Consider the following 13,670-nt stretch of genomic DNA (forward strand, 5'->3'; position numbering starts at 1 on the left):
ATACTCTAGTTCCCTTTTATTAACAGTTTTACTGTTGCTAATTTAATTTCCATCATTTTTCATCAGATCTGATGGACTAAAATCAGCCTAACAGCAGTTCAGTGTCAGCCCTCAAAATAATATGCATTATTATCTCCTGTCAGTTATTCCAATAACAGGGAGAGGTTTCTATCCAAAGGACCATTTTACTGATGACTAGAGCAGTGAAGTAGGTTCCATCTTGCACTCTCTAAAGTGGCAGCTGGGGCCATAGCCTTATCCTGACATTCTAAGAATATTGTGTATTAGCCAATTTTAAATACCTTCCTTATGTTACCTTAGTTACATTCTTATGTATGTATGTTGATGCGCTCTCTCTCTCTCTCTGTGTGTATGTGTGTGTGTGTGTATGTATATATATATATATATATATATATATATATATATATATATATATATATATATATATATATATATATACACACACACACACACATACAGCCTCTTAAAGTTACTCCTGTCCTCTTTTATTGCTTCTGAGCATTTACCTTGTATTGTTTTATGGCTGCCTTCCTAGGCACGGTTAATTTGGCCTTTCTTACACTTAAATTAAGCTTAATGGTGACTAGTAGTAGCTCTAATGCTAGCATATCCATAGCAGCACAATTACACAAAAATAGGTGTGGAGGTGACACTAAGTGTCAGTACCCATTATGTTTGCCTTTGTACAAATACAGAGTAAAAGTTGGCCCCTGCCCTCAAGATTTTTACAATCTAACCAAGGCAGGATGAAGTTAGTGGGTGAAGGTGGGGAAAAAAAGTATTGTGTCTTTCACAGACCAGATTGCCTCACTGTTAAATACTCTCTTTTGGGTTTTAAAAGAAAGTCTGTCTCTCTCTCATTTTTCAGTGGGAGGAAATTAAGTCTAGAACAGTGTATAGTCTAGTTAAGTCTAGTTTTAAAACTTTTTTTTTTAAAGCCTCAAAAGTACATATTTATCAAGAAGTCATCTAACTTTACAATCTTTACGTAATCATTTCATTGCTGCCTATTGTGCCCCGATATGTAGCAACAAATGCACTTCCAGTGCTGTCCTGGGAACCAGTTCCATTGCCATTTGAAGTGTAGAGAGTGGAATGAAATGGCAGTATTTAAAGTAACATGGATGTGTTCCACGGCAGCAGAGGCTAATGGCAAAGGGGTTAAAATATCCCTCAACCTTTGTGTGCTTGATTTCTTCTACTCCCTATGTCCTCCAAACATTTGAATGATACAATTCCTCCCTGCCACTAGATACCAAGGAAGATGTTCACTAGCCCAGAGAGCAAGAGATCCACAGAGACACTGTGTCTCTTACTTTGCTACTAACCATCAGACAGCTCTTGCACTAACTTGATAGTTTTCCATCATTTCTAGTTCTTATGACTTTCATAGCTTGAGGTGGGCGGTGGCAATGTCTAATGTCTCTGAGTTGCAGTGTCCTGAAATTGTTCTTGTATTAACATAAGTGTAGTGAAAGCCCTTGGCGCTAGGTAATAGTTTTTGATGCTGCATGATGTCTGAATTTAATGCTGATTGTCCTATAACATGTTCTTGCTATGGTAGCTCTTCTGTGAAGGTGTGTTGTTCTCCTACCTCCACCTTGCTTTTTCTCTGCAAACTTCATTGATACAAATATAGGACTAAAATCTCTTCACAATATAATGTGCAGCCTGACTGTGCACCTTTTATTACAGAGATAAAACTTGGGAAGTCCATGAATACTTGATCAGTCTTTATGAGGAATTAAAATCTTGGCGAGATGTGTACTGGCGCCTCTGGGGGATTATCAATTGGCTGAGTTGTTCAAGATGTAATCAAGTGGGTATTCTTGTTTTCACTCGTTTTGTGGCAGCATGGGAACAAAACCAACATAATAATTTTGTGGGTGGATGGAGAGGGGTTGTGCTTTAACTCATAATTAAGAACTCTTTTTCCAGATGGCCTCATTTTGGTAGAAAAATACCTTCCTCTTCCCCAAATTTAATCTACCAATTTTGAGACCAATAAGACTTTTTTTCCCCATAGCTTCTAGAGTGGGAAACAATAATGGGATTTGTTATGAAAACTACAGAGCAGCTGTTGCTCTAACTTTATAAACTCCTTTGTGTTCTGCCCAAATACAGTTCAGGTAGCTAGAAAAAAAATGGGAAATGAGCTTGTACTGGAATATCTGAATTTTAAATGAAAACAGTATGACTAAATTAGGACTAATCTCTGACCAGGTTTGAATATGAGACTCATAGCTTTCTGTGAGAAGTAAATAATTGATGTATATCTAATGTACTCCAAAATTCTGACTTTGACAGGCAACATGTGACTAGACAGAATATTATTTCCTGTCATCTTTTTTTTTTTTTATATATAGTCTTTCCTATGTACTGAATTTTCTCACTGCCAGTACCACGCACAGCCAGTTCTTTATCCCGGTGTGGCAAGCGCATTGGGTACATCTGGCACTGGAATATATCCCTGCTGTAACCAAAAAATTCTTCGATTTGATCCTACTCCACTTCCAAAGGTACTACTTTAATGTTTCACTTTTAGCAATGACTCAGCATAGGGCTGGATCATGATGTAAAGATCCTCCCTGAAGTCAGGGGCAGCAGCCCAGGAGGGAGATTGACTCCTTGCAGGCCTTCTGTCTTCTCTGCTGCTCTGGGGGAGTACAGTGTATCATATGTTCCCTGGCAGGCATGTTGAATGGGCCAGTAAGCACAAAAGGAACTATCCTCTTGGACCAAGTTCTGCTTCTCAGGGAGTTTAAAAATGAAGTTCCCATTTAACTTTAGTTGGAGTGGGGTCAGACCCGTCAATTGAAACACACAGTGAGTTGTATATAGCTCTGTGTCCTGTGGAAGATTCCTAGTGCTGAGGACTGGGAAAGTTCTGAGAGTTCTTAGAATATGGAATCCCTCGGTGCAGTACTTAGTGAAATGAGTTTTTGTCGTAAGCCAATATATCTAACATAGTCTCTCTCTTTTATGACAGGGCTGTAAAGTGCGGGATCATGTGATCGGTTTACCGGCTGGAGGTGAAGGTGGGGATACTCTGCCATATCAAACTACTAAAATATTGAATGATCTGCTTCAGCATAGAGATGTTGTTGTTGTACCTTTTTCTAAAGATCAGAATAGGTGAGAAAATTGAATTAAAGCTACTGAAATTACTTAACATTTGACATTAGCACTTGAGTAAATTTACATTTGATTTTTTCCCCTCTTCTAAACAGACAATGTAGTGGAATTTTTAAAACTTAACTAATATATTTCCAGTATTTTAATTAGAAATTGGGACAAGAAACAGAAATATTGCTATCTGTCGCATTTCAAGCAGACGCTTGAAACAATTCTATCTTCGTAACAGTTCAATCTTGCCTCTATTCATATTTTCATATAGGTACTTCTCAAAACACTAGCCATGTAGCTGTTCTGCAGATTATCCATAGCACAATGGGGAGGAAAAAAGGTCAGATTCTAAGCTTTGTAAAATAGAAAAATTATCATTGTCTTATACTTCATGAACATTTCTTCCTTATAGTGATTCTGGGATTGGGCTGTGTGATGAGAGAGGGATTGAATGTGATGTGCTGTTAGAACCAAATACACCGTGGGGCCCAAAAACTGGAGAAATCAATGCTGTGAGTAATTGCTGCTTTTGTTTTGTTGTTTTCTCTCTGTTAATGACTGTAGTGGATGCTTAGAAAACTCATCCAATCGAGACCTACTGCTGTCTTAAAAATAACTAACAAAAAACCAAACCCTAACCTAGTTAATCTAAAACCTAGGTTTCAGGGACATTACCCACTAATTTAGGGCCAAAATGTGGGTTTAGTGGGGAACAGGGAGGTTTTTTCTTTAAACAAAAGCTGTTAAAATCAATTAATGCCCACATATCTACACCATAGAGACCATTCAGAAACTGAAGCTAGTTAGGAACCCCACAATCCTCTTAATAAGAAGTGAATCATGTAGAAAACCTGTTACACAAGTGCTGTCTTCTCCTCAGTGTGCTCAAAGTGGTATGTATAACGCTAAGTGAATTGAAATCTGGGTACGTGAGAGGCTGCCATGTCTCGTTATGCCACATTTGAGATCAGAAGAGTTCCTCAAGTTGAAGCCCCTCACTTTAAACTTTATAAAGTGCTTGGAGATCTACTGATGAAAAGTGCTATATAAGAGCTAGGTCTGTATTATTAAGTGAGGTGGGGCTGCTGGCAGGGCATTCACCATTAAGGCCTCTTAGCTTTAGACTTCCTTTCCCTGTTTGGTCTGCCTGTATTTTTTGTTTGTTTTATTTACGTTTATTGGAAATTGCATTGAACATCAACAAAGATTTTTAAAAGACCCATATTAAGCATAACATTTAAAATAGATAAAATACTTTTATAAAACATAATTACCATCCTAACCTCCTCCTCCTCAAGCTTGTCACAAAGCACACGGCTTGATATTTTGTAAGCTACTGAGTACTTCAGTACCAATGGTACACGTTAAAACCCCCATATAGGACTTGTGTATTTTCATATGTCCCCAGAAGAGCCTCTTATTGCGTAAACCGCCTTTTCCAAGGGAAAACAGATATCAAGGTCATTGGTCCATTCCTCTGTTGACAGACTAGATTATTTCTCCCGGTAACACACAACACAGCTCTTTCCTACCAATGAATCAACTCCAACATTACACCAGTGCACTTTAAGCCAAGTTGGGATAGATCATTAATAATGCTAACCATGGTATAAAGAGAACCTCTGCAGTCTGTTGTATTTTTGCAGTCTTCATGCACTGCAATCCATGACTTCTGAATAACACAGCAGTTCCAGACAGTTGGCCTCGAACTCCCAGTAGCAGTAAGACTCAGCCTAGAGAAAACCACAAATGTGTACTGGAACAAATGTTTGCAAGTGCTGGCCTAAACAGAATCTTGTGGTTAACTCAGGTTGTTGCTACCATAATATAAGTGTTTATTACTGGCTACATAGCTTTAGGTATTCAAGCAAATTCTAAGGTGATTTACCTAAGACTTTTAATTTACTATGTCTACATTTAATTGAATACTAATTCAGATTTATGCACATGCTTAACTTTACACACCTAAGTAAAATTTCAGTGGGGCTACTCACATATATAAAGTTAAATGTGAACAACTCCTTGCAGAATCCAGGATGTAGTTTACTAGAACAAATACTTATTGTTTTTTATAAATCCATTTGAATCTCTTACTTTGTTTCACAGTGTATATTAACTTGACCACTTCTCTGCCTTTTGTTTCTAGTTTCTTTCTCTGAAAAACTGGACTCTACAGCTGGTTAGTAAAATAACTAGTTCATCCTGCTTTAAATTTTAATGTGTTTAAAATGTTTGTTGCTCTTTTATGTTAACAAATAACCTTGATGTCACTGCCATTTTTCCTATTTCTGCTTTAATTTTTAAATTATAGAATAACTCATATTTCAGTGTGAGCTCTAAACACTATATATGTGGAGATGCTACAGTAATTGCTGCTTTATAAGTGTAGCAGATCTGGAGGTTAAACATTAATTTAATCAATATCTTGTTTAAAAATACCTTAATTTTTTCCCCCAAATATTACAATGAAATCTTTAGGGGGCTGTAGTCCTGTAAATTTTCTTCCTTCCTATTATTGCTGAGTTTCCTTTGCTATTCGTTGTCATAGACGGGGGATTCACAGTTGAAAGTGCTGGTGCTGGCATACTTAATTTAATAGGACTCTGAGATTGAAGTTCCAAAATAAGATCCTACAGCAAACTTTCTAACTACAGTAAGAGTACTCTTTTAAAAAAGGAAAACCAATATATATATCTTTTTTTTTTTTTTTTTTTTTTATTCCACAGCGGAGCAGGGTTTGTTATGGACTAATTTTAAAAGAATTAAATTTTCTTATTTTAAATCACTTTATAAATAACAGGCAAACATCAGTCTTCCACACTGCATTGTTCTGAGGACAATGGCCTAAACTTTCAAAAATAACTAATGACTTGGGTGCCCTGCTTGAGACATCTTTATAGGGGCCTGATTTTTCAGAAAGTACTGAGCACCCACCCTCCAAAAAGCAGGGCTTTTTAAAGTGCATCAGCTGGGGTACCCAGGATCACTAGTCATTCTTGGAAATACAGGCTCAATCCTGCGCTGCTGCCAAGCCAGAAAGCAGCAGTGATCCAGTCACACCCCAGTATGTTGCCTGTGCTGGGGCTTGTAAAGGGGGTGGCATAGAGTTGGATATGCGGTAGGAGAATTGGTTGGAATCTGATTAAGCTAATTTTGGGGCCCCTTTGTATTGCTCCATTAGTGCAAAAGTCTGTCTCAGAGCTGAGGATCTGGCCCAACATATAAAAACAAATGTATATAGCTCCATACAGGAGCATAGTGTGTGGTGCTTGATGAGTACCTCTTTTCATGTGTGGTGCATGTGTTTACACAAATTAGTGAAAGCAACATTGCATCTCACTTATTAATTTGTCTTACAGTAACAATTGGAGCTCAGCTATGCTGGGCGCTGTACAAACATAGTTAAAAAGGTCACTGCCACAAAGGGCTTTGATTGCAAAATACAGAGAGGATAATATAACCTAATGAAATGAAGAGTGTGGGTACCTTCTGCCATTTGCCTCTATGATGACCTTCAAACATGCTGATTTTGAATCACCTCTATGGGCACAGGCCAGTGCAACTTATCCAACACAACCCTACTTCATTTGAGCAGCTTCACACCAGGGATGCTCACCCCAGGGCAGAGCAGGTTGTATTGTTGCTGTTCTCCCTGACTTCTAGACTAAGGTCAGAACCCAGTATATGTAAAACACGTAGGCAAGGAAGCCTGCAAATGTAACAATATGCTGTTGGAAATATGTGAAACTTGTCTATTAGCTAAAAAAAAGTCTGGAAACTAGTTTAACAAAAATAGCTGGCACTCAGCCTTGTTTAACTGCAACAAAAAAACCTTAATGATATGGAAAACCTGTAGAGTTTGAGGAGATAAAGTGACCTTTTGTGGTACTTTATTCCTGTTGCTTAGAAACAACAGTCATTGCTATCAGAAGAGGAGGAGTATACCACTGGCTCAGAGGTCACTGAGGATGAAGTGGGGGATGAAGAGGAAGTATACAAGAAACCAGGTACAATTATCTGTCTGTTGTTACAAGAATCCTTTATTGGTAATTAGGGATTAGAATACAAGGCAGAAGTTTTCTTAATAGAAATAAATAAAATAAACCCTATCAGAAAATGTCTCACTTGAATTTATATTTTTATTTTTTTCCTCTGAGACATATATTAAATACACAGATTTACCTGTGTTCTTCCATTCATCAGCTACAGCAGTAAACACTCACAAATAGGAAAGTACACATATCCAATGTTCTCATACGTATGAGACAGATTAAAGCTATATTCTGTATGGTCTGTTCCCTTCCTTGGAAGGGCTGCTATCAGAGCAGTTTTATTCCTCCTGTCACCTCCTAGATTAACGTTGCAGAAGTGGGGCCTCAGGTTACTAGCCATGTGGCTGTGTCCTCTACAGCAGCATTTGCAGGGTCCCACTCCTTCATTTGCAAACACTGGTTATTGATCTTCTGTTGGTAAGGACCAGAAGTGAAAGGCAGGCTGCCTCAATTCTCCTAAGATTGCACTGATTCTTCCCCCTAACTCAGGGCCGGTGCAACCCATTAGGTGACCTAGGCGGTAGCCTAAGGCGCTACAATTTGGGCGGGGGGCGAACGCGGCAGTATTTTGGCGGCAGGACCTTCCGCCGCCTCTGTGGGGGGCGGCATTTCGGGGCGGGACCTTCCGCTGCCTAGGGCGGCAGAAAAGCTGGCGGCGCTCCTGCCCTAACTTGCAGTCTCATACATACAAAGGCCTAACGTGGCCTGCAGGAAGTAAGTGCTGCAGGGCTGGCCACTCCCCTGGCCACCCAAGCAGAAGACAAGGCAGGAAATCCAGAGGGAGGCATGTGGCTCTTAGTTTCCATCAGGACAGATGTGACGAAGGGCCTTGATTTCAAGTTGGGTGGGTGGAAGAGTGAGGGATTTTGGGAAAGAGGAGGGAGGGCTCTTAGGGCCAAGAACTTTCTGCTGTTCTTGGAATGGTGAGGGTGGGGGTAGAGGGGAGCATGGAGACTGGTGTGTTGACATGGAGAGAGAGAGAGAGAGAGAGAGGCAAAATCAGAAAAGCGCTTCTTGAGAAGTGATGTCCTTGGAGAAAAGGAAACTAAACATGGTAGAGTATTATATAGTATGGAGAAAAGCAACTGAAAGACACATGGAAAAAATAGCCAAGATATACAACAGAAGAAAAGTAGAGAGAGAGAAATTTTAAATGGGGGATAGAGAAGGAAGAAACCCCCAAAACAAGAGAGATGTAGTGAGTGAAGTTTTAATGTAAAAATGATGCAGAACTCTTGTAAAATTCAGTTGATATATTTTTTTTATATATAGTGCATGTATAATATACATTCTCTCAAACAGAACCTTGCTAATTCTCAATCAGGAAACAGGTAATCTGTTAAGCAAAAATTCTAGAGTGCAGTAGTAATGTTTTTACAAATCACATAGTAGTACATTTGCTAGTAAACAATGAAGTGTTAGTTTTAACTAAATTACATGTCAGGAAAAAATGCCAAATTACATTACCCTTGAGACTTTTTTGATCATTCAACTAATTCACAAAATTCTTCAACTTGCAACTGATCTTCCAGACATTAATGCAAATTAGTGAGGTGTGGTGGTGATTGTGCTTATTATAGTGTTGCCTAAGGGTCAACTGAGATTGGTGCCCTGTTGTACTAAACTCTCTACAAACATAGAATAAAAGACTGCCCCTTCCTCCAAAGAGCTAACAATCTAAATAGACAAGACAAAGGGTGGGAAAAGGGGTATAACATACAAGCAGAGTGAAGAGTTTGATGCCTGGTAGATGGCATGTTTAGGACCACAGTTTTCTTATGTTGTTTAAATCCTTTTGGTGGTATATGACAGGAGGAAATTAACTAGATGGAAACACGAAGGAAGGAAAGGGGACAGAAGGGGTTGGAGCAATCGGTCTGCACAGGACAGAGAATGTCCAGAGTGAAAACTTCAGAAAGCATTCTGATGATATCATCAAGACTTTTTGGTCCCTACTTGCATTTTTAGGGATGTATTCAGTGTATGCATGTTTACATTATATTTACAATAGGAAGTGTATGTATTACGTGTAATTTCTTTGCACTGTAAACTTCAGCTCATGCATGCTTCTTAGGGGAAGCATGTGAGTGGGTTTTGCCTTTGTGCTTTGTGGAGGTTGGTCCCATTTTATCATTATCCACCCCATAGCTTTACCAAAGAGGGAAAATATCCAGGTCAATGTCTCATGTATGCAGGAATATGGAAGTCCCTATGCTCAACCAGTGTGATTTAACTTTTTTAAATATTTAGTAGCAAATATAATCCTCAACTATTTTAATTAACAGGGAGAAAAGAAAAGCCAAAGAAGTTAATCAAACATCCAAAGAAACAAGTTTCTTCACCTAGTGTTCAAAAAAAGGAGAAACCAATGGAGAAGGTAAATCTGAGTTGTGAAATGGACTATTCAACTCAGTCAGTCTAATGAGGAATTTTTCTTTAATTTTTGCAGCTGGTCTTAAATGTATTCATGAATGCATTTTTCTGTTTTTTGACAGTCAGATTCTCGAGATGCATCTCCATTCATGTAAGTATTTCTCCCAAGTCCTGGTTGAAACATCCTGCTTAGTAAAATACTACTGACAACACTTTTGTTTGTCTCTTTTTACCAGTGTGAGTATGCAGCAGAATAAGTGGGATGCTTCCAGATCACTGAGATTCAACCAAGATGCTCAAAGAGAAGACGGTAAGATTTCATTGGTTTAGCTTTCATAATGTTAATGTTAGAGGAAAAAATAGAAATCTGTTATGCAACTACATAACTATTTCAGTAAAGTACTCTGCTTAGGTATGTCAAGGCTGAATGTGATTTCAAACTAGTTTTATACTGGTATAACTACATTGACTTGTTTGGAGTTACTTCTGACTAAGTTGATTAGTGAAAGGAGAACTGGGCCCTTTATGACTCTAAAAAACTGTATATTATGAAACTTGGTTAGGTTAAATTTTTAAATGCTTATTGACCGTTACAAAAAACCTGGAAATGATGGTAAATCACACCACCATTTCAAGTCTGGAACTTAATCTTCTGCCATGCCTAATACAAGCCTACTGATATTTTATTCAGTCATATTAGCAACTATGCATGAATTTTGGGTCTCATCTGTCCATGTAACTTTGCAAGAGCTTATGGCAGAAGGAAGGCATGATTCTGATCTCAGTCATGACAGTGTAAAACATGAGTAATTCCACTGAAGACAATAGTTGCATTGATGGTCATATTCTCCTCTCGCCCCTGGGGACTGATCCCCACCTGGTGTAAATTTGTGCAGCTCCACTTAATAGAATGGCCCTATGCTGACTTACACAAGCTGAGGTTCTGTCCTTTAGCGACTCATATCTATTGAATTTTCTGTTGACCCAGATATTCTATACTTGATTCCATGAAATATGAGAAAACATTGCAGTTATCTCTAAACTGGATCCCAGCATGTACTCTGATTAATATTTATGTATAGCATATATTTTTCTGTTCAAAAATTGTGATAAGTGCTAGAATTCAGTTGCAGCCAAGCTTTGTTATGCTACACAATAACTTCAAAATCTTCTTGAACTCACAAAATGTTCGTGCTGCAAGGATGACACTCCAGGCAATGATGCCTCAGGATCAGATTAGCACTAGTCTCTTCTTTCCCACAGTAGAAAAATACCTTTGTTACAGAGAGAAAATAAAGAGAAAATATTCATCACCTCACATGCTGAGAGATTGACTAATGCAAATGGATAGTCTGGGTCTCCTGGCAGGAGTAAACGTGGGAGGAAGTTCCATAGTTACAGACAGGAGAAGGAAAAGTTCCTTGACTGTGGTTTAAGTTTGTATTAAATGGCAGCTGTTTGGAATGTGAGAGTGAGTGACTGACTGACTAGGGGGCAGGTGATGAGGTCATAAGTGTGTGGTAATTGCCTGGGCATATAAATTGCACAGGTATGTGATACGTTGTTTATCACATGGATATTGCCTCCACATGTATGCTTTGTGAATGCCTCTCTCCCTATCTCTCAGTTTATAAAGAAGTAAGATCATACTATTCTGTGTTGCTTTTCCTCACTGCTGTATGGAGTTGAAAGCTGTGGTCTCAGTAAACTACCTAGTTTCCTTTGCTTTTCCATTTCTTTTAGAAATCTATGCTGCCTCAAAACCATTCTCTTAGATCTGGCAGTGCAATGGATGCAGATGGATCCCTGCACCTGCATGGAGCCCAATTGAAGCTGCATTACACTGCAGGATCAGGACCTTACTTTGGATCATAGTTGCTCGTGCTTTTCAGATGAGCCAAGAATAAAGCCACTCATTTCTCTGTATAGTGGATTATTAGTAATATATGCATAATCTCTTTCCTCATGTTTATGGCTCTTCGTCTTGGTAGTAAGGAATATTTAGAATATTGATATTTCTTTTATTACTTGCAGATCAGCGAAGGATGTGTGAGATTACAGGGCACCTAATAAAAATGAGATTGGGAGACCTGGACCGGGTCAAGTCAAAGGAAGGCAAAGAAGTAAGACTTTATATTATGGTAACATTCATGTGATATTTTAGGCAGATCTCTTGAATTCATGCATTTTCAGTACCAGAAAATGAGATTTAGTTTTTTTAGGTGTCTGGAAGACTTAAGCTTTAAAATGACTTTGATCAGGTTTTAATAGTTTAAATTGGTTTTTTTTTCTAAAACACTTGGTCAGAAAAAGTTTCAAAAACTGTTGACCCAAGAAGTAGGATGGGTTTGGAGGGACCCGGTACTAGGCACCGGGAGCACAGCAAGATGCAAAGTCTTCATGGTTCTTTCTTAATCAGAGCCAGATCATGGCTATTGTGCATGATTGCAGGCTCATGCACCTTCACAATGGGGCTCTGAAGGGATGCAATATGATCTTTGCCATCTCCTTTTGGAAGAATTGCTTCTGCAAATATAAATCAGTTATCTGAAAACTAATAACTTTTAGAAAGTCACTGATTAAACTGGAATAGCTAAATGATTTAATCTCCCTGTACTGCAGCATGCAGGTGGCATTTACTCTAGACTTGAAGCTCAGATAAAGGCCTCAGCGCAAGTCAGTGCTCGACAAAATAGCACAGAGAAAAACACAAGGTAAGTTGTTATTTAAGTAGCAGAAAAAGCCAGGATGTGTATTTTGGCTTTTTTTTTAAAAAGCCTTCTGTGACCAGGGTCCTAGTGAGGAGCCAGCTGTGGTCACTCCATTAGGGTGAACTGCAAAGAATGGGGCAGACAATCCCCAAAAAGCTGGTGAATATTCCAGTACTTAGATTTACTAATAAGAGAGCATAAAAAGCTTCTTTATTACCTTACTGGTTACCTAGAAGTCCAAACAACACAGTTCCCTTAGAGTGATCCAGCCTCAGGCCTCCATCCAGGTACCTAAGTCAAATATGTTGATTTCTGAAAATCTTATTTCATCATATAAAAGAAAAGGTTCTACCGATCCCAAAGGATTGGACACATTAGCTCCCAGGTTATTGATTATTCCAGATCTTATCCAAATACACGCTACAGCCAATTCTTATTAACTAAATTAAAATTTATTAAAAAACAAGAGAGAGAGAGTATGGTTAAAAGATCAATATACATACAGACATGAGTTTAATTCTTAAGATTCAGATTCATAGCAGCGATGGTGAGCTTTGTAGTTGCAAAGAGTTCTTTCAGAAATAGTTCATAGGTTATCCAATGTCCAAATATCATTCAGGGTGTGCCACCATAATTGGAACCTCCGTCTTGCGACTCAAACTTCCCCCATGAAGTCTAAGCAGATCTGAGATGACAGAATCTGGACCCAAGGATCTTTTATGCAATTTCACGTCCTCTTTGACAAGCTGGGATTTCCTTGGGGAACAAACAGTAATTAGGATGACTTTAAAGGAGGTCCATCACCGGTACTTACCTATACGAATTAACATAAGGCCATTTGCTTGTTCCTCCACCATTCACAGTACATTTCAAAGAGAGATGAATACCGAGATATCCCGTATTTACAATTCATTTAAATGCTAGGATGTTCTTTTGATCTCTAAACTATCAGAATACAGCATAGACAAACGGTTTCATACAAACAGTGAACTATCAAACTGACTATTATAATTAGCAACAATTAATCCCGTATCATGATAAAAGTGCCTCCACATGTGTATGTACTATTTATTTTAAATCCAGGTCTAAATCTCGCTTTGGTCAAGGCCGTCCAACCTAAGGAACCTCAGGAAGAAACCATAGCCAGAATTCATTGCTGCTTCCTGGAACTGTACTGTACTTCAATACGGAGAATGCATTCTCCAAAAGCTTTTAAGTGACTTATTTATTATTTATTACTGTAAGCCATGTAAATTATTCTGCTATGATGAATGAATGCAAAATCCAGAAAGCTCTAATACTTATTTTAATTGTAAATACAGTTTCTTAGATTGCTTTTTTTAGGCTATTGTGTTAAGCTACATAGAAAACATTTTATAAACCTGCA

At 38.4% G+C, this 13,670-nt stretch overlaps 1 protein-coding gene across 1 annotated transcript in view; it reads left to right on the plus strand.

Annotated features, from left to right (window-relative positions):
* The window catches only part of SANBR (SANT and BTB domain regulator of CSR), a 34,671-nt gene extending 21,268 nt beyond the window's left edge, over positions 1-13,403 (plus strand). Inside the window, exons 9-20 of the mRNA XM_065401743.1 lie at positions 1,717-1,840; positions 2,388-2,540; positions 3,011-3,156; positions 3,560-3,659; positions 5,294-5,326; positions 7,055-7,154; positions 9,485-9,576; positions 9,695-9,723; positions 9,809-9,882; positions 11,607-11,695; positions 12,195-12,286; positions 13,367-13,403. Of these exons, the coding sequence (XP_065257815.1) occupies positions 1,717-1,840; positions 2,388-2,540; positions 3,011-3,156; positions 3,560-3,659; positions 5,294-5,326; positions 7,055-7,154; positions 9,485-9,576; positions 9,695-9,723; positions 9,809-9,882; positions 11,607-11,695; positions 12,195-12,286; positions 13,367-13,403 (1,069 nt within the window). The remainder of the gene's footprint in view (positions 1-1,716; positions 1,841-2,387; positions 2,541-3,010; positions 3,157-3,559; positions 3,660-5,293; positions 5,327-7,054; positions 7,155-9,484; positions 9,577-9,694; positions 9,724-9,808; positions 9,883-11,606; positions 11,696-12,194; positions 12,287-13,366) is intronic.
* The last annotated feature ends 267 nt before the right edge of the window (positions 13,404-13,670 follow it).

This window comes from Emys orbicularis, chromosome 3 (genome assembly GCF_028017835.1).
Source record: "Emys orbicularis isolate rEmyOrb1 chromosome 3, rEmyOrb1.hap1, whole genome shotgun sequence".
NCBI lineage: Eukaryota > Metazoa > Chordata > Testudines > Emydidae > Emys > Emys orbicularis.